Below are 26259 nucleotides of genomic sequence, written 5' to 3'. Positions count from 1 at the left end.
CAGGGGGTGAGTGAGTATGGAGATGATTATGAAGGATTCCCCAGGGGACACGGTGATACTGGCCTTATGTTGTTGAATGATGACCAGGATGAAAGAATTACAGAATCCAGAGTAATCACAGGTGCAAAATGACTCAGGCACAGGCTGAACCTGAACACCGAGGAATATCCTCAGTTAACTACCCCTATATTGTAGGACTGGCCACCTGGAATGAAAAGCTGCTTCTCTTTGGCACCTATGACTAGGATGTCAAGCAGAACCAGTTTCCTATCCCATATCTCCCAGGGTTGAGCAGGCCTTTTAATCATTTCCCTTTCTTTGCAAGTCTGTTGATAACTTCCAACATTTTTTTTTTCATAACACAGTGGCTTGACAGAAGGAAGATACAGCTTTTTCAAGGGCAGCCATTCATCCTAAGGCTCTCTGTCCCCTAGTCTGTGTCTACTCTGAGCACTGTCAGGATTCCAGAAAGGCTTGGCTTTCCTTCCATTTTTCCCCCTCCAAATTTTGCATTTCTTCGTGTTTACATCTGTGCAGTGGCAGGGTACTCCCTGCTGCCCGCTGCTTCTAAAAAGAAGCACAATTCCTAAGAAAAGCAAGCTTATTAGCCTACTTTGATTTGGAAATGGAACTCTGAAGAAAAGCAAGCTCTCTTCTGAATGCCTGAAACAATAGTCTCCTACCTGAATATTCATTATCAGCCTGGAAAACCCAAGTTCCTAGAATCCTGCCTTTTTCCCTGCCCCTCTCAAGGCTAATTTAGAGCACTTGTCCATCTCTGGCTTTCTGCAAGGTGCTCAATACCTTGTCTGCCTATGTACATGTTTATAGAAACCAACTTGTTTTCTATGTGTGGGTCTTCATGTTGATAACTGTATCTTCCCCTCCTTACAGGGCAATAATAGCCTTTAAACGGACCAAAGTACTACAAATGAATTGATTCAGGTTCAGTTTGAGACAGTCGCAACAGAACCATGTCAAGTAGTGTCTAGCACCCCCAGACATCACAGGCAGATGCTCTGTGAGTAGTTTTCCAGGCAGCCACATTAAATGAGACTCAAATATCAGAGAAAGACTAATCTTGTTCTTATTTTTTTGGTATACTCTAGAGAAATCTTACAATTGTGGTCTGTAGTGGGGAGGAAGAAGCAGGACTGGTATAGGGAAGTACAGAAGGAAAGTCAGGAAAGGTAACAAAAGGGGACTAGATATGAAGAAGTTTGCTTCATATGAATGTTGCAACCCTATGGTGAGAGTTCTGATACACTCAGCTCTCAGTTATTTAGCTCTCTGTGAATTGTGTGTAAGAGATGGGGCTCCCAGGTAGAGACCCCCCTCAGTTTTTCATCTGCTGATATGAATTGTAAGCCTGCTTTGACACAGGTGAAATTTAATTGTAACCAAAGATCTCTGAAAATTTGAGTCCAAATCTTAAAATAAAGGGAAATCCTTTCTTTTTTTTAAGATTTTATTTATTTATTTGACGGAGAGAGATCAAAAGTAGGCAGAGGGGCAGGCAGAGAGAGAGAGGAGGAAGCAGGCTCCATTTTGCTAAACTTATCTCCACACTGCCTGATTCTCTGCTGCAAACCCAGCAAAGTGGTTAACTTGCAAATTTGATGTTTACCACACCTTTACTCATAACAATGGGAAGAAGAATGAAAACATAAATATAGAGTGGCCCTTCTAAATACTTTGGCAATAGACTTCCCTTTTCATAAGATTTGGGCTTAGCATAGGCATTCTGATCACACTGAAGGAGAATTCATATAATTTTCTTTTATTCTTCCTATCACTCAACTCAAAATGGTATAATACATTCTAAAATGGCAACTAGGAATGTGGCCTTAAGCAAGTCCCTTTTCTCCTCTGAGGCTGTTTTCCCATCATGAAATTGGGATAATGCAATTTACCAAGGACCTTTCTGGCACTATCATTTTGTGATTCTGGGTGTAAAGTCACAGAAAAAGCATATCAGTCTTTCTTTGGATTAGGTAGCCATCCACTGCCCTCAGAAGTACAGACAGTCTAGATTTGAATATTTTGACTTGCATAATAGTTTTAGCTACTACAGGTTACTTACACAGGTAAGATATATTTCTTGTCTCAAAGTAGACCAGATATATAAATTATTGAGGGAGTGGAGGGCAGAAGGGTTATCCTTGTATCTTAAAGAAGCTGGCACTCTGTAGCTGATGCTTGCTTAGTGCTAAGGCCTTAAGGTTTCTAACTGGCTTTCTCTGTAGTGTTCCATCTACTATTTGGTGATGGGCTCTCCTTAACTCAGAGATATTTAAAACACATAGCATTTTCCTTTCTACTTCTAGGCATATGTACAGGTTCATTGCTTCTTTTCCTAACAGGTCTTGGTGTTTCTTGGTATTTCCAAGGGTGGCTGGGTTCTCTGGGTGGATCCCTTAAAGACTACTTTCAGGCTATTAACAGCCCATTCACCACAAGGGTAGGACTTTCTTTGTACCTGGCTCATTTCTGGCTGCTTTTGAAAAGCCAGACATTGCTAATTGCTTCAAGAATCTAAACCTCTTGCCTACTTTTAATGTAAGAAAATACTTACAAATATAAATTTCCAGAAAAGGACCTTTCCTTTAGTGAATTAACTGTGGATTTTTCACAGCTCATAGTTAGAATAAGTATACAACCCTCTTTCACTATTCTCTGTACTTCCCAAGGATATACTTCCAGTTTCCAAGATGTAATGAGAAAAAAAGAATTGCCCTGACCTGCCATCTTCTCTCCTAACCCTTCTTTCCTTCTTATTTACCATCCTATTCCTTCCCAAACATTTCTTTTTTTTTTTTTTTCATTTTGCAACTCTTGAGTTCTTAGCTTTTAATAAAGGACATTAGCCCCTACTTTTACTCCTTCCTGTCTTGGATCCTGGAGATGGTAAGCCCTTCAGGAATTTCATGTAGCAGCCAAACCCCAGAAAAGGAAAAGAAACCTGGAACATGTGAGAATCTATAAACTGTTCAGTGTTTTCTTCAGGGGTTGCTTGAGAATATTTCCTACTAGAAGACTGAAGTTTACATGTGAGACTCAAAACTACTAACAGATCTGCATGTTTTAATAACCTCCAGGATTCTCCAGTTGGGAGGATGGCTCAGGGAGCCCATGGCCTTGATCTGATGTCATCATGGATGTTACGGTTTGTTATGTGGTTTCCAGGTTGAAGACAGTCTTGAGGCCATCTCTTTAATAATTCTGCATGCTCAAGAGCAGCCCTGCATTGGTATTTCTGGATTACATATCCACACATGTCCAGATGCAAGAGTGATTCCAACACTGAAACACTATTCACAGCTTGGTTCCTCAGGAGACAAGTTTCACAGCATGTATCCATCCATCTATATATCTGTTCATCCTTCCATCCAGCCAACTAGCTAGTCCTTTTATCGTTCTATCCATTCATTCATCCATTTATCCATTTGAAAAATATTTATTTATTGAGTATGAACAATGTGCCAGACACTAAGGTAGGCATGTTGGGGATGCAGAGATGATTAAGATAAAATCCCTGGCCTCAAAAAGTTAAATAGGAGATAGAGAGTGATAATGAATACATCTAAACCTTAAAGGATGAAAAGGAAATGCCTGGGAAGAAACTGAATGAGATAGAAGGGAAGGGGCATTCAAGGCAAAAGGCACAGTTTGAATAAAGGCAGAGAAACATAAGAAAGAAATGTAATGAGGGTTTTAGGAAGAGCAAGTCATTTAATATGACAAGATCTGGGGAAATGGGGAAGGTAAGGTAAAACCACATTAAAAATGGACTTAGTTATTATGCTAAAAGTTTTGGATTTCAGGCAGCTGAAGATCTGTGACATGGGATAGACACATTCACATATCATTTTGTGTGTTACTACATTTGTTTCTTTAATACAATTACTGGCAGCATGAGTGTGATATAGGTGAGGACCTATACTTTAGAAAAATATGTAATGGGCCAGGGAAAGAGAGAGAGAGAAAGTCCACACCAAATTTTGCTTCACACCTAGGATTGCAGCCTTTGTTCCTGAGGTTAGTTGCCTCCATTTGGGTTGATACCAGAAGTACTGACCATGTGCAAGAGTTCTTCCTTTATACAGACTTCTTGCCTTGGTCTAAGCTAGTGTTTCCTGACATGGATTCTGAAAAACTTAGTTTCACAACATGGTCCATGAAAAATGATTTTTATGGTCAAATAATTTATGCAAAGCTGCATGTTATGGTCCTGCTCAGGAAGACTTACAGTACTTGTTAGTATAACACAGACTTTGGCAAACACTGCAGTAAAGTAGCCTGAGGAGCTTGGTAACTCATGATTCCTAGATTTAATTCAACCACAGAAACAATTTTTTATAAAACACCTGTTAATATCCTACAAAACCACTATTTTCTGGAATGCACTTTGGAAAACTTGGGTACAGGTAAAGACTGTCCTATAGGCAGACAATACCCCTAGCCCAGTTCTTTCGTTTTGTAGATGTGTATGCCATTGCTCACCAGGAGACTCATTCAAGAATGCCTTTGTGACCAAAAGTAGACCATCCTCACCACATCTCAAGAGGATGCACTGGAGGACATCAAAACCTCTAAAGTAAACCATGTCTGTTATATTATTGTGATACACAAATGTCAGCATGTAATCCAGGCCAAAGTAGCATCATTGTCAAAGTCATCTAATGGCCACAGGTACAGATTTCAGACTCAAGAAAGATGCTAGACCAGCTATTTTCAACAAATATAATGACTTCCAGCATTGCACATAATGATCACTAAATGTTTGTTAATACCCAGATATTATTCCCTAAAAAGGTTAATGATAATCCTTTTGTGTGAACTCTAAATAGCCTTTCAAGATCTACCCTGACCTTCTTTGCTAAAGTAGGAGGCCTATAAAGCATAAATTTGCAGACTTTGGGTCCCACTTCCCACCCAGTGATTGGGTCCCACTTCCCACCCTACCTCCTATTCAGCAGGCAGCAGAGCATCATAAAGAATCAATAATGTGGAACTCAGTTACTGAGATTTTCTCCCTTCTCCTTTGACTCTAATCAGAGCCCTAAAAGTCTTCAGGTTGGAGATACAAGTGGTAAGTCTCAATTCTAAGAAGTATGCTACTCCCACACACAACTCAGATACCTGAGTGCTCCTACAGATGGGCATAACTGAGAAGCAGAATTGCCCTATGAACTTTGATATCAATATACACAGGATGTGACTCAGCATTTACAATCTGTTTCTCTTTTTGTGTGTGTGTTTTTGTTTTAAGAGGTCCTATGATATAGTGGAAATTGTGTAAGGCACTCAGATACAGACAGGTGTCATTTCTAGTCCTGGCTCTGCCACTTACTATCTTAATGACCTTGGACAAATCATTAGATATTGAGCCTAAGTTTCTCCAACTATACTATGGGAATAATAAAATATTCCTTACAGAACTGTAAGTTTGTAAAGAAACTGGTACATAGTGGACACACAAAATATATCACTGTACCCTCTAGTGCTGTTTTGGATGAGAATCGGCCTGTGTGCTCCCAGTCACCACTGCTATTATGATGTAGCTTTTAGTACTGGTTCCTTGGTTCTCTGGTCTCTGTATCACCTTTGAATCAACTCCTGAAATCTGTTCTTCCTGGTCTAGATCACCATATTCCAGTTGCTTGCATACAAATTTTGTGACACTTTGGATGGAAAAGGGTATGCTTCTCTCTAATTATAGTTCTCAAGCAAACTTGCATGTGGAGAATCAGAGACTGTCGCACAATTCCTTCAAACCAAATTATTTGGGACAGCACATATATGTTGTAGTCTGTCTTTGAGTCTTTGCTTTTAGATAACTATGGTAGAAGCAAATAATTTTTTCAAGTCATCAAAATTAATGATACCCCATATCTGGTACTTGAATGAGTATCTTACTTGTAAAATTTCCACTTAAAAACCTTGAGTTTTTAAAGTGTAATAGGAGCAGAAAGATTTTATTGTTGTTTACTTTTTGCTGTAAGTGCTCTAAAATCCCTCAGTTGCTCTTGAGAGAGTAAAATGATGTCATAGGCAATATTTTTCTAAGGCAGTAGGCAGAAAGCTAAGAGTACACAGAACATAATAGGTCATATATACAAAGACAAGTATTTTCTAAATATAACAATTCAGAAACAAATTATTTGAAATAACATAACTGCTTATTTGGAAATATTTAACTTTTGATTTAAAAAGATAGCCACCTGCTTTTATGAATTGTAGGATGTAGTCCTTATCACAAAAGCATTTAAAATATGTTCTTATTGAACTGAACTTATACATAGACAATTTACCTGATCAAGATGCTTTTTTAGAGAATTTTGCCCATCTTTTAGGATCATGTTTGTATGAAGTAGAACTAAGGGGAAAAGTACATGGCCACCCAGAAAGCAGTAGAGCCTTCAGATTGTCTTTTATTGATAATGTTTCCATGACAACAGGTATCTAGGAAGTAAATAAAATGGTATCACTATCCTGGGTCACCTTTTTAAAAATAAAGTTCCACTTTCCTCGACTTAGTAAATCCTGGCTACGTACACTTTTTAGATCTCTTAAGCCAGGCATTAGAAATGGGTTTCTTTCCCCTGCTTGGACTAATGGTTCTGTGGCTGAAGTGAAAATTGATTGTTGAGGGACATTTCAGCCTTCTAGCAGTCAGCAATTAAAAACTGTAAGCACAAATCCTGAAGAAATCACCTGCAGAAAACTTGGACTGGAATTTAGAACTAAGAAGAAAATCTGGATCTTGACCAAGATAAAAAGGTCACCAGCCCAGGCCTGCATAGGGTGGTGTGTCATGTTGGCCACAATGAAACTGAAAGAGACTGAGGACTCTCCCCAGGGTGGAAAATGAGGCATACAAGCGTTGATTAGTGAGCTGTTAGGCACAGAAACATTAATTTTGAAGCATTCCCATCTCCAGGCTGAGTAATAATGCTTTTAATATTATGGGATTGTTTGGCTGCTGCAAGAAATTCAGAAGACCAAATAGGGAGGCTTTGTTGGGCTCTGAGTAGCTATAATGAGACTGTTAAATTCTGCCTCCTTCTTTTCCTCCAGATCCTCCACCCCCACTGACTAATTATTGCCCACTGTGCACAAAAAGGCACACACAAACACATATATAGGCTTCTTAGTATATGTGTCATTAAGGCAGAAAAGGAAGGGGGGAGAAAACAAATATAAGTAAAGAATTTTCCATTTCCCCCCCTTGCCTGACTTAACAGGTAGGTAGGAAAAGAGAAAAGAACCCCAGACTAAAATGGCAGCCACTCCCTTGCCCCAATTTTGCATGCTGCCGCTAAAATCAGAGGACCTTGCTCAGGCAACTGATTATGGGGACTTCTACATGCAAGCCCACTTTTAGGTTGCTACATTCAACAGTGTCTCTCTATTTTCATATTAGAAAAATTCCGGGTTGGCAGTTTCAAGCATCTCAAAACAACCAGACACTGAAGAAAGGCTGACCTGCTTCATTCCAGAATGAGGGTTCTAGAAGGTTCTAGTGGATAACTTGGAAACACCTGGAATCTAGAGTTTAAGGCCTCAGATGTTTGCTCATCAGTTCAGATTCCAGTTTTGGGTCTGGGGTTACTTTCTAGGTTAATGACTCCCTGAAATGGGACTGATCATTTCCCTACCTGACAGGATGTTGTGAGGACTAGCTCTAGAAGTAGTATCAATTACCATTCATGTAGTAGTATCAGGATTGTTGATTTCTGTAATATGACTTGGCATTAGCAGAGTGCTTTTTGATTATTCTTGATTGTATGTGATAGCACTCAGGTGGATGGACGCAGTGAAGCTCTGGTTTGGTTGTTTGCTTTCCACAGCATGCTGCCAGGAAGAAGCTTTGCTGTGGGGACTCAAGGTGCTACCTAGAACAAGAAGCCACTGTGCCTACCTGAGGCTCCTGTGGCCATTTTTACTTGGTCATTATTCAGATCATGAGTTTCCCCTCACCTCTGTTCTGCTGGACCACTGCCAAGCACTTTTATTTTAACCTCAGGCCCCATCACAGAGATGAAGGCAGTAGCTGATCCACGTAAGTTTAGTAAACAAGGACCAGATTTCTGCTTCTTCTGCAGGAGCAGCCTTAAGAAGCCAGCTGGCCCCCCTCTCTAAACAGATCAGGGAACTAGAGTCAGTTATTTTCTCCTTATTCCCAAAGTCAAGGTGATTCTGTTTTCAGAAGCACATACTCTTAACCCTTTCATGAAGAGGGAGGAAGGAAAAACCTAAAAACCAGTGCTCCCTTCTCTTATTTCCTACTGAACTTCGGATGAAGGACAAAAGTGGATCAGACTCAACCCCTTACTTCTAGCCTTAGTGTCCCCACAATAACCCCAGTACTCATTCACACCATCCACTTGCCTCTTCATCAGGTGTGAGGTTTTGTTCTTTTCTCAAGCCAGTGTCAAACTTTACATTATTCTAAGAGAAGAGGCACTTAGAGTTTGTAATGTCCTGCTATTCTCTCTCTGCCCCCAAAGCTCCATACTGGAAAAAGTTTCCTTCTGGTGGATGTGGAGTCTGTGAGACTAGGGGCAGACAAACATGAGAGTGAGAGCATTCTTTTTTTTTTTAATTAATTTATTTATTTATTTGAGAGAGAGAAAGTGAGACAGAGCATGAGCGAGGAGAAGGTCAGAGAGAGAAGCAGACTCCCCGTGGAGCTGAGAGCCTGATGCGGGACTCGATCCTGGGACTCCAGGATCATGACCTGAGCCAACCAACTGAGCCACCCAGGCGTCCCGAGTGAGAGCATTCTTTCAGCCTTGCCTGGGGCTTGTATTTTCCACCCTTTTCCTTCTCCAGTCTCCACCTACACACACACACACACACACACACACACACACACACATACACACACACACACACACTCTCTCTCTCTCTTTCTCTCTCATTCTCTCTGTCTCTCAATGCCTCCCTCTCTCCTTTGCCTTCCTCCATCCTCTCTCCCTCCCTCCTCTCTCAATCCCTCTCTCTCCTTTCTCCCTCCCTCCCCCTCCTTTTCTCCTTCCCCTGACTTAGCAACATTCTGGAGAAAAGCCAAGGAAGGATTTTAGGAGGGAGGGGAATTTCCCACTCCTTTGGACAGAATTTTAATCTCTAGTCCAAGGAGAGGTTCCCTAATGTGGACTGAAAGGCTAATGTAGTTTATTTTTTAACTGCTTTCAGTTTGTTTGAACGTTGCATATTTCTGCTAGTGTATTTTGCCTAATAAAATCATTAATATATCAATGGTATTTTCTTATTTACAACAGACTGACAATTGAATTAATGCTGTTAACTTTGGGTCTTTTTTTACTTTTCTCTTTTTCTTTTTTTCTTTTCTTTTTTTTTTTTCCCCCTCTCGTTTGCTTTCCAGGTCATGCTGACCTGTTCAGCCTGGACTGTTTCACATTTGTTTTTAATGTCAGTTTAAATGTAATTGTAAAAGCATGTATGCTCTAAATTCATGTAGTTACTTTTTCCAGTGGAAAAGCCTGGTATGCAAAAGCATTTCTAGGCTCTATAATTTCACATGAGAAGATTTTTGGGAATGACTCTGTGCCCCTCACCCAGGATGGCATCTGGACAGTGACTCCCTTTCTTCTGGCTCACTCGTGAGAAAAAGACTTGGAAATAGTTTCTGCCAGATCCTGTGCTTTGGCAAGTCTATGCAGCATTGCATATCATTCTATTATTAATTACGTTTACTCCTCCATGAACTAAAAACCATTAGACTAAATAGTCCAAAATAAACCTTGAAAGATAAAATTTGATACTCCTTTTTGCAGACTATTTCTCTGAATCAGAATTGGGACTGGGAGGAGAATGGAGACATGGGGGAGAGGACCAAGGAGCCTTCTTGCCTGAGAAAATTTGGCCTACACTTTTTAGTGTACACTTATATTTGGATACACCCCTTACTAATCTTTAATTCCATGCTTTCCTATGACTAGCTCTCTTCCCTGCCTCTTGTCCTTGTCCTGTTTCTTCCCCACTCCTCTCCAAATGACCCTCCTCCCCATTAACATACTATTCAACCAGATGAAATGGAAAGATTACCACCCAAGAAGTCAGGATACCTGGGTCTATTTTGTGATCTGCTACTATCTAACTATGTGATGGGGGCAAAACACCTTTGACCTTCAGTCTACTTACCTTTTAAACATGGAATGATATGAATGGGAGAGGAAGGGATAGACAAGATCTGGGGCCTTCAAGTATTTTCTTGGCAATGTAGCCTTTTCGTCTAACAAAATCTGACAAACAGTCCCAAATGTAGATATGGAATAAAGTACTGCTGTTCTGCTTTGAAAGAAGAAATCATGTCCACAGGCCCACTTTACCTCCTCTCAGTGTCCCTTAATGGAACTTGTAGACCTCTCAAGGCTCTACTGTTGTAGTAGATTTGATGTCTGGGGCTCTTATAACTCTATCTCCTAAATGATTTCAGTCCCCGTGGAAACTCTGTATGTTTCATCAGTTACCTTATTCAGAAAGTTGTTTACCTGCATAAGATAAAGGGGGTGAAGCAGAGCCATGTGGGGCCCAGCAGCTAGCAAAAGTAAAAGGCATAATTTATTGACTAACAGAATTTGCTCTGTTCTAAGCACCTTTGTCTTAGCATGCTTTCTCTTCTGGAAAATTACAACAGCTCTGTCAGATGATCCTATTATTATCTTAGGAGTCTGAAAACTGTCATTTTGGCCCTCAGCCTTTGGCTTGAGACCAGATGCCCAAGGTGGAAGGCAATATTTCTTATAGGTTGCCACCCTAAGCCATTTTCCAGAATGCTTTCTAACTAAAGATCCATTATTGGAAGACGTCATAGCCTGCCCACTGGAATACAATTTTACCAGGTTCAGAGCACTTTCACTGAGATCATTTCATTTCCTACTAATAATAATCCTATGCAGTAGTCAGGTCACATTGGAGCCAATATATAAATGAGAAAACTGAGGTGCAGGAGAAGTCAAGGGATATGTCCAAGGTCACATATCCCATAAGACTCTGAATTAACCACCACAGTAATAAAAAGCCCTTTATTGTAAATAACACTGTAGAACTTTGATGTCATCATTGTGTTGAGCCTCCTTATGTTTAGTGTATTTTTTCATCATGCTTCAATCTTGGAGAGTCTTTCTGGGGATGTAGAATCGGCTCTCTACTCCCAGGTGCCACCACTATAACTATATATTCCTCATTAAAAACTTTATTATTTAGGTATTAATAATATCCCCCACTTTACAGATGAGGAGATTTGGGTACAGAGAGGCCAGGTCTTGTCTAAAGTCACACAGCTAATAAGCATAGAGCCAGGCTTACAACAGATGGTCTGGCTCCAAATTCTTTGCCTTTTATACATATAGGAGAAAAGCAAGTGCAAAAGAAGGAAAAGGGTATTCCCGAGGTTCTATAGTGAGCTCCCCCTGAATCCTAATCCAGTGTTCATCTGACCTTCTAAGCCTAAAGTTGTACAGTGAGATCCCCTGACTGTAATCCTAGTGGATGAAAAGATAGCTGGCATGATGTAAGCCAGAGGCCACAAACTGGTTTTCCCCAGGCCACTATTCACTTACAAAATTGTTTGCCCAGCACAGTCTTTGTTCAGAAAATTGACACAGACTGCCCCTAGGCCAGGCATCAAGTACTTTTCACTTTCCCCAGCCTACCTTATTTTTGTGCACTAGGCTATTTTATTCATTTACATATCTGCCTGACTAGTGAAGATATATGAATTCATGACCCCTTTATTTAGGTAAGCACTGTAATATACAAGCCACTGCATACACACATACTCAAATACACGGAGAGAAAGAAGTATGGCCGAGTCTGGTTTCACAATGAATTTGTAGCCTTGCACCAAACATACCTTGATGTTTACTTAGCATTTAGAATTACCCTTAAGATCTGACTTCAGTTTTATAGGCAGTTATGTGCAGAAGAAACTCCTTTGTTGTTTTTCATTTTATAATGTGTTATCCCTTCCCTTCTCTGATATATCTGGTTCTCTTAATCCTGCACTTCCTTCTTCCCCATGCCTGAGTTAGGGCGCCTGCAAACCATTCACTCCCTACTCTTTAGAAATGGTTGAAGAGTGAAGGAGTCATTTTAGAGGGCTCATTATATGCTGGACATTCCCTCATTTAGTTCTCATAAATGTCCTAATAGCCAGGTAGTGGTACCCCCACTTTACAAGTGAGGAAGCTGAATCTCAGAGAAGATGAAAGATCAAGGAGTTCAAATTTGCTAAGCTAGTAATTGACAGAGCTGGGATTTGAACTCAAGATCATCTGACTCTGAAGTCTATCATCTTGCCCTGTACCACACTCCCGTAAGGGAAGTGTAGTAGTTTTTATGGCTGCAAAACAAATTACCACAAACTTAGCAACTTCCAATAGTACCTATTTATCAGTGCACAGTTCTGTACATCAAAATCTGACACAGCCTGACTGGTTTCTTAGCTCAGTGTTTCACAAATATGAAATCAAGGTATTGGCCAGCCTGCATTTTAATCTGGAGCTCAGGGTTCTCATCCAAGTTCATGTGATTATGTCAGGATTCAGTTCCTTGCAGTTGTAGGATTAAGGCTCCCATTTCCTTTCTGGCTGCCATGCAGAGGATGCTCTCAGCTCTTAGAGGCTGTTCTCCTTCCTTGGAGTGTTGTTCCCTCCACCTTCAAAGCCAGCAACAGAGACTCTTCCTTATGTTGAACCCCCCTGACTCCACAAATGTCTTTCCAGAAAGATACCAGTCCCTTTTAAAGTTCATCTGATTAGGCCAGGTCCAGCGAGGATTACCAACCTTAAAACTCCATTGAATTATGACCTTAATTACATCTATCCAACACTTTCACAACCACGGGTGTTTGACTAAATAACTGGAAGAAGATGTGTGAGCAGCCAGGGATTAGGACTCCTGGGTACCATCTCAAAAGTCCACCTACCACAGAAAGTGATTCTTTTGTGCTCCAAATGTTATTGTGTTGTATGGAGAGGAGAAATATCCTTGACCTTAGAGAGAGTGAAGCAAGTTTTCTAAAACTTTGGGAACTTCACCTCACTTTGCCTTTTCCTTGCCTATGGATGAGAAAGCCCTTGTCTTGAGGTGGCAAGGAGTGAGGCTGGAACAGTACCTAAAGATCACAGTGGCTGTAAAAGCGGCACATAAATCACATCTACCTCTCCTTGGGGATGCACCTTGGAACCTAAATTGAAAAATCTGTCTTTGGTGCTCTAGAGACAGCCCTTGCAAGGGTCTAATGCTACCAGGCTGAAAAGTGAACTCTCCATAGTATCCAGGCATCAGGATCCAGACCTCATGTCAGGTGCTTCAATCCCCTAAATAGCTGGTAGGAACAAGGAAGTAACTTGCCAGTGGCCTTTTGTTGTCACTGATCTGAGACTGAAAGACAGGAGAGAGATGCAAAGCAACTCAAACATTATTAGATTATCCACTTTTACTATCCCTTTTCTCCTGGCTTCTCAATTTAAGTAAACTAAAAGATCTCTCCTATGACAGGAGCTGGCAGGCCTGTACCTCACATGAAAGAGTTAGAGCTGACTCTGGGGCTCAGGTGCAGGAGGAAGGAGGGGTGTGGGGGTAGCCTTCATGGAAGAAAACAAGGCCTTGGGCATTGAGTTACAGCTGAGACTAGCAAGCCTCATTGTCCAGCATTCCAAGTCGTCTAGCAACATGCTGGCCTCTGCTGCAGAAAGAGAACAGAGGATCCCCTGGCAGAATGAATGGAATCTGATTTCAATTACGTCCAGTACAGTCACCCTCTTCAGGCAGAGAGGCCAGAACACCTGGTGCAGCTTGGGCCACTGTGGCTGCAGGGACAGCACATTACCCAGGTCCTAGACCCAAGTGGGAATGCAGCTGCTTTTCCTCAAACCGATACCATTTAAGTCTAGAGGAGGAGGATGTGAAAATACCAGCCAAGTTCTTATTAGCACTATGCAGAAAATGGGAATTATTTCATGTTGATGGACTCTCCCCACAGTCTCTGCACATATTGATCTTGCCTCTAATGAGTTTGCTTAGGTCCACGAGTCATCACCCTATTGAGATCTGAGTCACTGGTGGGAGAGTTGAGGTGACAGAGTGTACTTCACTGATTGCACCAGCACCAATTGCTTTGTCCCTGTTCCTTTTAGAAAAGTCCAAGGATTCATCTGTATAAAATTTATTTAGATTCTTTTCTTCTTTATCAATAGCATGAGTAGGGTATGACAAATGAGACAGCTGCCCCAGAGAACAGTCTAGATTCACAGCATTATTCCATAGAACTTTCTGAGATGATGGAAATGTCCTGTGTCTGTATTATTGAACACTTGAAATGTGGCTAGTGAGACTAAGGAATTATATTTTCATTTTCTTTAATTTTAACTAATTTCAGTTTAAGTAGCTCCATGTGGCTAGTAGCTACTGTTTTGGACAGTGCATATCTAGAAGGAGCTCAGAGAGGTAAGTACTGTGATAGAGTAGAAAAGAACTAGTCAAAAAGAGAACCAATGTGACACAGGGAACCCTGGATTAGAAATAAAAGCCCTGGTTTTAAAAACGTCTTAGCTCTACCACTGGGTGACCTCACTCTTTCTGGCTTCAACCTCCCCAACTTCGAATTGAAAGGTTGGATTAATGTCAGAAGTGCCAAAATGGTAGCTAAGGACTGAATTTAACTTTGGAATACAGATGAGTTCCAGGAAAATCTTTTAAATATTACATGAATGCTTTCTAGGGTTGTATGTATGTGAATGTGCACATGCATGTGCATGGCAAGGGCAGGATGGCAGGTAGACATTTACTCCAGGTTACCAGAGTTCATCCAATTCTCCTACACATGCACATGCACACATGCACACACCACTGCATTATCTATGTTTACCCTGAAGGTATATTGAATCTGTGAGCTTTGGCTGAGACAATTTCTAAAGACCCTTCCTACTCTGTCATGCTTTGAATTTTTAGACCACTATAGTGCTCCAAACCTGTTTCTACTTTGGGCATATGACTAGAGGATTTTCATAGTTTCCTGCCTCTTGTCTTCTGATTTGATGCAGTTACTGAAGTTTGGAGTTAAGGGTGAGAATGGAAATCAGGGGGGATGTAACTTCATCCCCACTCCTCAACTCTGCTGTTTGGCTAGAAGTAAGATTCAGGGCTTCAGAGAACTTGAGAGGCAACATGATGTAGTAAGTAGAAAGAGCATAGCTTTTGTAGTCAGCAGACCAGGTTCAGATTATTGGGTTTTCTTTCTTTAAAAAAATATATTTATTTGTTTGTTTGTTTGACAGAGAGCAAGAGAAAACACAAGCAGGGGAAGTGGCAAGCAGAGGCAGAAGGAGAAGCAGACACGTTGCTGAGCAGGGAGCCCAATGCGGGTTTCGATCCCTGGACCCTGGGATGGCGCCAGTGCGGGGTCAATCCCAGGACCCTGGGATCATGACCTGAGCTGAAGGCAGATGTTTAACTGAATGAGCCACCCAGGCACCCTAGGATTCCATTTCTTGATAGCCGTGTTTCCTAAATTTATTCACTTGTAAAATAGGGATAGGAAATATTCCTAATCTCCTAAAATCATTGTGGAGTTAAATGACGTAATGTGTTCATAGACTGAGGCATATAGAAGACCCTGAAAAAATAGTCACCCTCATTTTTCTTCGTTCCCTCAGGCAGAGGGCTAGTTACATCTCCTCTAGAGGACAGAGATGTAACTAGCCCTCTTTCAGGTTGGAATGGCGGACTACATGGTCTGTCGGCTTCTGAGCTCAAGGCCAGAAACTGCTAATGTTGAGAAAGATGGGGTCTACCTTTAGATACTGTACCAAAGGAACAGACCCAGTATGCATGGCCAGTCTGTGAAGCTGGCTACAAGAACACATGTCAGCCATGGGTTCACCAGATGGCGAGACATTTTGGGGGCCAGGCCTCTATATCTGGGAGAAGATGGGCCAATACCTTCCATCCTGTGCCTTTGGTGGAAGGTGGGAGGTGGGAGTTGACTGTGTGTGTGCGTATCTCCTGCCATCTTGCACTCTGGGTTGATTTTCCAGTCTCCCCTGTTATTTTACCCTGAGTACTCTGTGCTCCTCTTACATGATCAACCCCACCATTTTCTCCTTCTCTATCCTGGTTGTTGATCTAAATGTGTGGTCCATTCTTGCATTGACTCACCAAGTTGCACTATGACTGGAGTTTGCAGGACTTATTTTTCTAATTAAAGCTGAAAATCAGTTCCAGGTAAGTATTTCTAATATAGGATCCAGAAATACATCAGTGACAGGTTTTTTGGTATATATTCATTTAAATTGAGCAATCGACTTATCTCTTTGGTTTATTTTTATTTATGATTATATAAAGGGATTAGAAATAAAATGGTTTATGGTTCTCCCCAGTGCAACTGCCTATGCTAGGCCTCAATGTTATGACCTCCTCAGTTATGTCTACATATGCCAGTATAAATACTAGTAAACATCAGGATGCTCATGCACCTCTAAATTGTGTGTGTGCAAGCATGGGGGGGAGGGTGATTCTTAAGGTTTAAATTTGGAATTCATGTTGTTTTAAAAGAAGCTATTTCTATCATCCTTTCTGATGGCTGCCTCTTAGTTTGGGTCCCATTTTTCCAGTCAGGGATATTCTGTTACTCTTTTGATAATATTGGGGATTTCAGCTCTTTAGCTTCTCAATCTTCTATTTGTTAAAGAAAAAAATCAGTATGTGTGTTACAGTGTATGTTCAGCTATGAGCATAATGTTTGACAATATCTTAAGCTGTATAGTATTCAGTAGAAAATACTGTTACACCAGAAAATTCCCATTTATTAAACCCAAAATGGGATTGAGGAGAAAGCAAGATATGAAAGTTTGGGTTTAGTAGGGATTTGTAATGATAAATCATTCATTCATCCAGTGTTTAAACTGAGCACTTGTCCTTAAGGAGTTTAGATTCTGTGACCAGGGAGAATGAATATCCCTTATTTTCTTAGCTTGGGCAATTTTTCTAACGGGGTAGCTGAGTGGTGTGTTTGGCCATTGAAAGCAACTTCAAGTTTTCCTTTCCTCCCCTATAGCCCGGAAGCTGAAGAAACTTGGTAATCTGAAACTACAAGAGGAAGGGGAAGCTTCCAGTGCCACCAGCCCCACTGAGGAGCCAACCCAGAAGTTGACAGTGTCACATATTGAAGGCTATGAGTGTCAGCCCATCTTTCTGAATGTCCTTGAAGCCATTGAGCCGGGTGTGGTGTGTGCTGGACATGACAACAACCAGCCTGACTCCTTCGCAGCCTTGCTTTCTAGCCTTAATGAATTGGGTGAAAGACAGCTTGTACATGTGGTCAAGTGGGCCAAGGCCTTGCCTGGTAAGGAAATGGGCAGTGGGGGCATGGGATAAGGGAGATCATATTTAGCAAATTGCTCCTATGGGCCTGCACCATGTCCTAACTCATGCAGTCCTCATAATCCTATGGAGGGGAGAGCTTGGTATAATTCCCACTTGAAAAATAAGGAAACTCCTAAATCAAGGAGAAGAGCAGCATGATAGAGTATCCTGTGTTTCTCACATCTGCACATTATGGTTATGTTTGCCTATTCCACCTATAGACATAGTCAACAAATTTCCCCATAATCACAGATCACATGGAAATACCCTTGTATGCCTTAAGGTACTCTTCTACATGCGCACACACAGGCTTACCCATAGAAACAGTCTTGAGCTTGACTGATATTCGGTCTTCAGTATTACCCACAGGAGTCATACCATGGGAAGCCTTATAATACAGTATGGTAGAAGGAAAGAGTTGGGAGTCAGAACGCTTAGGTTCTAGTCTAAGCTCTGCTGGTAACTCATTGTGTGAACCCTTCCCGTTCTGGGTCTATACTGTGTGAGAAGTAGTTTGGACTAAATTGCTGGTTGTCAAATTTTGCTTCAAGGAACACTTACTGTTCTTTAAACTGCATTGGGAATTGTAGTAGGAGGTAATCTTAGGTGATAATGAAAGAAATACAAAGTGTTTGTCTAACTTCTGTTTGGTTACCACCATTGACAGGGAAATCACTCTCTCCCTAGGCCATCTGCTATTTGAGCTGGTCTGATTATTAGCATATTAGAGCTTGCAGAAGCCTCAGAGCTCCTCTATCCAAGAATTCACAACTTTTCTTTAGCAGCCCAACTCTTTAATTCTTAAAAAATATTAAAGCCAGTGCCTCTCCCTCACTACCCTGAGAGAAGCTTCGGGTCACTCTTGCAGAATCTTAGGGCTCCAAGGAGCACAGTTTGGAAACAAGTGAACCATAAACTCTTTAAGGGTTGTCTTAATCCTAAAATTCGATGACTCAAAGATTATTTTGAAATATCAACAACCTAAACCTGTTATGGAGTCAAAGATTAACCTGCCTTCTAAGAATAACTGCCATTCAGATGGAAATTTATAGTGAACAGAGCAGTTTCATTTATATTACCTGATTTGATCTTCATAATAGTCTTATAAAGCAGGGATTTTTTTTCTAATTAACAGATTAAAAACATTAAAGCTCTAAGCAGTCATGTGCTTGGCCTACAGTTACACAGTCTGAAAGTTGCAGGGCTGGAATTCGAGCCCAGGTCCCTTCCTAATCCCAAATGCCCTCCTCTTTCCACTCTACCCCTAGTCTGTGTGATACCCCTGTAGTTCTGGAGCCCTGGGATTTACAGTGAAGGACCAAAACTTCATCCAAGTCCATTTGGGTCATAATATGATCTCGTTGCCTTCAAAGACATTGCATGTTGGCTGTCAAGCCTCTGTTTTGCCTTTCTAACTCACAAGGCCCAGTTATAGCCACCAGACTATCCTAACACCTTCCTCACTTGAGAAGCCGAGGTTGACTAGCCAATAAGATCACTGGGAAAAAGACCTAAGGACTCTGGTTGTGTATGCAATGTGTTCACAAAGGGAGAAAAGAAATGCAAAAAAAAAAAAGAATTAAAAAGGAAAGTTGTTTGTATTCTTATTACTTATTTGGCCGGATGTCTTGAGGTCCTTTGCATAACAGAGAATCAGCTTAATCTTTCCTACCTGTCGCCAACCACTTAAATTATCTTATTTATGGGATAGAGAACCTTTTCAAAGATGTGATTCCACTTAATCCTCACAGCAGTCCTCTTAATCAGAGAAGTTATTACTTCCATTTCAAATGACAAGGCTCAGAGAGGTTAACTAACTTGTTCCATTTGGTCACTTAACAGATGGAGCCAGAATTGGGGCTTACATTGTCTGATTTCTAAATTGGTGGTTTTAACAACAATCTAGTGCAAATCATGATAGCAGAATTTATATGACCTAGAGTCACTGGCTTTCCTCAGCTCAACCTCCAGAATGGGAAACCTTCTCCTTACCTTAACAAGTCTGCAAGTCAGTATCAGTCTACCATCTAGCTCAACCAAGGAGATGATCTTTGACCCTGGGTCATTTAAAATAGTATCCTCAAAAGAAAGCCAATTGCCACATTCAGAAGAACTGTTATTCATATCATCAGTAATTATCTACTAGTTCAAGTTACTTGCTCACTAAACAGATTGAGTTCCTATCTTGTGTGAGCCACTGTGCTAAGCATCTACACAAATTCTGTTGTCAGTTTTCTGTGATGGTGATGATATATGTAAATCACCTAGAATAGTACCTGGACATTAATAAATAATAACTATCAATTGAGAGTAGGTGAGTAGATTGTTTAGAAGCACATTTATAATCAGATGTTTCTGGTTTGAAATCTCAGCTATACACTAGTTGTGTGACCTTGAGCAAATCATGTGTCTTCATGTGCTTCTGTTTTTTCAGAGGGGGTAGAACAGTCACTAACTTGCTAATTGTAAGTAACAGGGAGCTTATGTAGAAAGAGGATAGGTCATTATTATGAGGCTTTCACTAAAATCAATTCAAGCTGCCACCAGCCTTACCTAGAAGTTCATGCATGGGTCCCAAGGATGCTTTATCTTATGTGAAGACTTTAGCTGTCAGATGTACTATAGCAGTAAAGATTTCCCAACTGGCCTCTCTTTGAACATATTCTCCCAGACTAGATAGGGGACAACAGGTTTCCGTTGCAGATTGCTGAGAAATTATAATTGACTGAATTTTATTGAGAAAACAGAATCCCAGTAACACTTTCTCTGCTTCCTAACCTGTTGGGTATGTTTCAGAACCTGACAATGACTCCTCTCTATTTCTCCAGAATAGTGTAACACAGTAGCAAATAGGTGTTAAGTGAAGGTATGCTGAAGGAAATCCATAGGCTGGAGCTACTCTTTCTTCAAGTCATCTGTTACTTAATAGTCATGCTATCTGAGCAGACAACTCCAAAGGGCATTAAAAAACAGAGTTAAGTATTGTGGTCATATTAGATCTATAGGAAAATTAGTCTGCTCTGTTGCTGATATATACACAGTAATCAGGACTGAGTGCTAAGCAGGCCTCACTAAGGACCATTAGTATTATTATAATTACTATTAGAGCCAAACTAAGCTTTCCCATTTTTCTCTTCTTTTTTAGTTCTCTGGCATCTCAGGGAAGGAAAAAAGCATCAGTATTAATGGCTTCCTTGGGACTTGTATAGTTTAATCCTCATTCCACCTAGCCACCATCATATTCACATACCAAGCGGCCAAGTCTTTCCTTGCTTCCACTACAGAGGTTCAGGGTTCAGATTATAGCTAGAAAAGATCTTTGTCAAGTGAAAAGTGTTGTCCACCTAGGAGAAATGATTATTACACCGCATCTTAGACTAGAACCTAAGCGTTCTGACTCCTAACTCTTTCCTTCTACCATACTGTATTATAAGGCTTCCCATTGTATGACTCCTGTGGGTAATACTGAACAGGAAACTAGCAGAGCCAGGTTACTTGTTGAATAGAAAATAATGGATAGGAAGTGAACCTTTCCCCAAGATGTGTTGCATAATTGGTCCCTGCTTTTTGTGTCCTACTAGGAAGAGTTAGTACCAGGAGTTCTGTGTTGCAGAATGACTTATGGCTGGAAATACTCTGGAGTCTGAGACTTCAGCTAGTTTGTCAACATGTCACTACAGTGAAGACGGGAGGCACAGGCCTGGGAGCTAAGACTGCAGCCAGTCCATTGAGCTGCAGTGGTGGTAATCTGGGAACTCTACAATCTTTGTTGTCTAGTAGGCTTGAGACCTTAAAGAAAAGGGAAATTGGCTTTTTGTGTTGGCAAGGACCAACCAAACAGAACAATGTGTCTCTATAGTGTAGACTTCAGACCTGGGCCTGTGGCAAAGAAACACTCATGACCTTGGTAGTTCTTGAGCTGTGTCTTTCAGCAGTAGAAGGCAAAAAACACTGAGGTAGAGAATCAGAGCACCTAGGGTCTAGTCCCAATTCAGGCACATATAGACTATATGACCTTGGGGAAGTCAGTTAACTTATCTGGCCCTCAGATTCTTTGTTGGCAAAATAAGTGTCCCATTGTTTACCCTCTAGGGTTTTTGTGAGAGTTAAGTCAGGTCATCAACAAGAAAGCTATAAATTTTATCTATATTCATGGAAGCATTCTTAATGAGGTATAGCAAAACAAAGATAATTCTGGATCTTTTGGGGAAAAGAGAAATAGGGTACTGGTAGGAGATGAGCTCTGAGGTGATTCTCTAAACATCCAACTGTCTCAAAACTTCCAGAAGAATATAGGTACATCTGTTCTACCTTGTGGTATTCTGGAAGTAGCATCTAGGAACCTTCTTTCTCTGAGACTAAGGGAGATAATTTGGAGATTATCTAATTCCCATTTTATAAAATGAAAAAAATGTGGTTCATTATTCCATTTAATTACTCTCACATTAATAAATTTAATATTAAATTAATATTTCAAAGATGTGTACTTAAGTATCTGAACTGTGCTACGTACTAGGGAGGAAAAGATGAAAGAAAAGATGGTCCCTGTCTTCAGGAATCGACAAGTCTCATGGAGGAGACATATGTGTACATAAGTAAATTCTAGTACTGTGTAATGAGTGCTGTGATTGAGTAGGGGTACACAAAGTTCAGTAAGAAGGTAAAAGAAGAATCTTTTCTTCTGCTTAGGTGAGTTGGAAAAGCCTTCACAGAGGAAGTAGCTTTCACTGAAGATTTGAAAGATGAGTAGGTATTTATCAGATGGAACCCCTGGGGATAGAGGAATACATTCTAGCCCAAGTCAACTGCCTGTGCAGAGATAGCAGAGCTATAGAGGCATGAGAAAGTATGGTGTGTTCAGCAAACTAAACATTTCAGAATAACTAGAACCTAAATTACAAGTGACAAGAAATTAGTTTAAGGAGACAGGTCATAAGGAACTTGTTTGTGCATAATAATGGCAGTAGGGCAGAAATGACAGAGTAGGAAACTAGCAGAGCCAGGTTACTTGTTGAATAGAAAATAATGGATAGGAAGTGAGAGCCAGAAGGAGGATCAGAGTAAAGAGAGAGCCTGAAGGTGGTGTAGAGAAGGCAGTTGCTATCAAAGGCATTACAACGTATGCTGATGTGTAATAATATCCATTCCCCAGGGTTGTTAAAAGGGACAAATGAGATTATAGCTAGAAAAGATCTTTGTCAAGTGAAAAGTGTTGTCCACCTAGGAGAAATGATTATTACACCGCATCTTCAGAAAGGCATATAGTAATCAAAACACAGGCTTTAGAGTCAGACTGCTTGGCTTTGGAATGTGGTCTGCCAATTATTAGCCTTATGATCTTAGACAAGTTTCTTAACCTTTCTCTAATTCTCTTTTACTAATTCACAGAATGGGTTTACTAATAGTACCTACTTTACTGGATCATTGTGAAGATTAAGTGAGTTAATATAAGTAACATACTTCTACAAGAGTTCATTCATCGTAAACAGCCAGTGTTAGAGGATTATTCTCTTCCAAATGACAGTACAATTTTTTGCCTCCATCATCATCTCATTTGAGTAGCTTAGTGAAGTAGGGTGAGCAAGGAATATTATCCCCACCACCATATTTTTCCCCTGCTCCTCAGCATTAATGGTCCCTGGGTCTCCTCAGGAGCTGCCTAAGAGCCAGTGGTTCTCAGCCCAGTAGAGGGCGGGGACTTCATTCAGCCCATCAGTGCTCACTCTGACCACTGCCTCTGCCCCATCTTCAGGCTTCCGCAACTTGCATGTGGATGACCAGATGGCAGTCATTCAGTACTCCTGGATGGGGCTTATGGTGTTTGCCATGGGCTGGCGGTCCTTCACCAATGTCAACTCCAGGATGCTCTACTTCGCCCCTGACCTGGTCTTCAATGAGTAAGTGTTCATGGGCCCAGAATTCACATAAAACATAACATCCTGGCCAGACCTGGTTGGTGGTGATGATGGTAATGGGAGTAACAGTGGCAGGGGAAAGGGGGTAGGCCATTTGACCTGTATGTGAGGCAGTAGAGGCTTCAGCCAGCCTTCCCAATCTGATGTGGCTTTGCCCTGCTGAAAGGCCACCTGTGGAAAGCAGTGGGGGAGGGGGGTGGGTGCTGGCTATTCCTTTCCCACCCAAGACCTAGTATTTTGGCCATGCTTCTGACCTGCCCTGGAGATTATCTCAACCTCATGTCGTGGACCCTCTTCTTCACATTGAGCAGTAACATAGGGAATTGACAAAAAGACTAGCTGTGAGGGCGCCTGGGTGGTTCAGTGGGTTAAGCCGCTGCCTTCATCTCAGGTCATGATCTCAAGGTCCTGGGATCGAGTCCTGCATTGGGCTCTCTGCTCAGCAGGGAGCCTGCTTCCTCTCTCTCTCTCTCTCTCTGCCTGCCTCTCTGTCTACTTGTGATCTCTGTCTGTCAAATAAACAAATAAAATCTTTGAAAAAAAAAAAGACTAGCTGTGAAAGCTGAAGTTGCTGTGGTCCCTTTGCCACCACTGACGGCTATTGCCAGTCACCATTCTTTGAGAAGTTCTTCTGTGCCGGGACTATATTAGATACTTCCTATACCTCTTCTCATTGAGCCCTCATGATAACCTGATCTCCCCTTTTTATAGATAATATTTTTTAATGGATGGGGAAAATGAGGCTCAACAAAATAAACAAAATAAAGTGGCTCACTGAAGGCATATTACTGACAGAATTCAAAGTAGGTCTGCATAACTCAGCTCTTACACTGCCTTATGGGGGTAAATGATGGGGAGGAGCAGCTCTACCACTCTCTGGCCATGTGACGTTGGCCCAGCCACTTCCCTTCTCTTTAAAAATAGGTTTAAGTGAAACCTTAGTGGCTCAGTTGGTTAAGCATCTAACTCTTGGTTTGGCTCAGGTTGTGATCTTGGGGTTGTGATACCTAGCCCTGCATGGGGCTCCAGGATCAACAGGGAATCTTGTTCCCCTCTCCCTCTGCCCCTCCCCCCACTTGTGCTGTCTGTCCCTCTCTCAAATAAATTAATACATCTTAAAAGAAAAAGCCCATATGTCTATTGACAGATGAATGGATAAAGAAGATGTGGTATGTATATATACAATGGAACATTACTCAGCAATCAAAAAGAGTGAAATCTTACCATTTGCAAATATGTGCAAAGATGGAACTGGAGGGTATTATGCTAAGCAAAATGAGTCAATTAGAGAAAGACAATTATTATATGATTTCACTCATACGTGGAATTTAATAAACAAAGCAGAAGATCATAGGGGGAGGAAGGGAAAAATAAAACAAGATGAAATCAGAGAGGGAGATAAACCATAAGAGGAACTACAGGAACAAACTAAGGGTTGCTGGAGGGGAGGTAGGTGGGGGATGGGACAACTGGGTGATGGTCATTTAAAAAGAGCACTTGGGGGCACCTGGGTGGCTCAGTGGGTTAAAGCTTCTGCCTTTGGCTCAGGTCATGATCCCAGGGTCCTGGGTCCAGAGAGCCCTGCATCAGGCTCTCTGCTCAGCAGGAAGCCTGCTTCCTCCTCTCTCTCTGCCTGCCTCTCTGCCTACTTGTGATCTCTGTCTGTTAAATAAATAAATGAAATTTTAAAAAATAAATAAATAAAAAGAGCACTTGATGTAATGAGAATTGGGTGTTATATGCAACTGATGAAGTGCTGAACTCTACTTTTGAAACTAATAATACACTATATGTTAATTAGTTGAATTTAAATAAAATAAATTTTTTTAAATCAGTAAATAAAAATAAAAACTAAAAGCAGGCTTAATTAATCCTTGCCCTGCCCACCAGCTCTATTTATGCTTCATGACTTTGGTCTAGGGCTCAGATTTTGGAATTACACTTATCTTAACTAAAATCTCTGTTCTGTAATTTCCTACAACACTGTCTTCGGGCAACACGTGACGTGACTTCTGTGACCTTCAATTTCCTTATTTGTTAATATAAATCAATTTCTTAAATGGTTTGTTATGATGACAAAAATGGGAGATAAGAGATGTGAAATGCCTGTCCATGATAGGCAAGAAATAAAAAAGAAGTACCTTTCTGATCCTCTTTCCCTAATAGTGCTAATCTTCTCTATGTCTGCTGTTTGAGATCCCCTGATAGCACTGTGACTGGAGCTGGCCAAAAAAGTATCCCCAAGGACCTTGAGCTAATCTCACCACAGAAAATCCTTTTGGTCAGGGCAGGAACTGACCTTCCTTCCCCTCCAGCCCTCTAACCCAGAAGAGCCTTAAAATAAAATGTACAGGCTACTGGTTCCTTCCAGTATAGCAGGGCCATATGGGGGAAAATGAGTATCCCCAGCTGCCCTCTTCCAACCCAGCTAACCCTGGTAGCCAGGAGCTAAGAATAACCACTGGGCTTTTGGCACAACCTGCTTTATGGTTTCCAGATCTCCTATGATGCCATCTTCTGGAGCAGGCCTTTAAAAGCCTCTTCCTGTGTATCTCTCACCCATACCCTTCTGCTGCCCTCCAGTGACTGAATTAACATGCTGGACACCTGCACCACCCTCCGCATCCAGAGTCCAAAGACCCTTGAATCTTTGCAAGTTGGTAATCTTTGTTTTCTAAATCCCCATTCCCTTTTCTGCCTCTGTGTAAGTAATGTGGCACTCCTTCTCAGCTTTCTGGCCCACTCCCATGTATCTCTTCTGAAGGCACCGTGGGACTCCCAAAATGGGCAGGGTCCTAGACCCATTGAGCCCCAGAGCTCCTCAAACAACAGTGCCCGCCCTTCCTCTTGTAGGAACCACTGTGTTAAAGCTCTAGAAACATCTGAACCAATGTTTCTCAACAGAGATGCTGGTGACATTTTCAGAGGAATAATTTTTCATTATATA

General features: G+C 41.2%; 1 protein-coding gene across 1 annotated transcript in view; it reads left to right on the top strand.

Annotated features, from left to right (window-relative positions):
• AR (androgen receptor) overlaps nt 1-26259 on the top strand; it is a 207823-nt gene that overhangs the window by 170910 nt on the left and 10654 nt on the right. The window contains exons 4-5 of the mRNA XM_082716838.1: nt 17090-17377; nt 23150-23294. Coding sequence (XP_082572964.1) covers nt 17090-17377; nt 23150-23294 — 433 coding nt within the window. The remainder of the gene's footprint in view (nt 1-17089; nt 17378-23149; nt 23295-26259) is intronic.

The sequence above is a fragment of the Mustela nivalis genome (genome assembly GCF_964662115.1).
Source record: "Mustela nivalis genome assembly, chromosome: X".
NCBI classification, from domain to species: domain Eukaryota; kingdom Metazoa; phylum Chordata; class Mammalia; order Carnivora; family Mustelidae; genus Mustela; species Mustela nivalis.
Note: the sequence above shows the minus strand (reverse complement) of the source record. Positions and strands in the feature narration are given on the sequence as shown.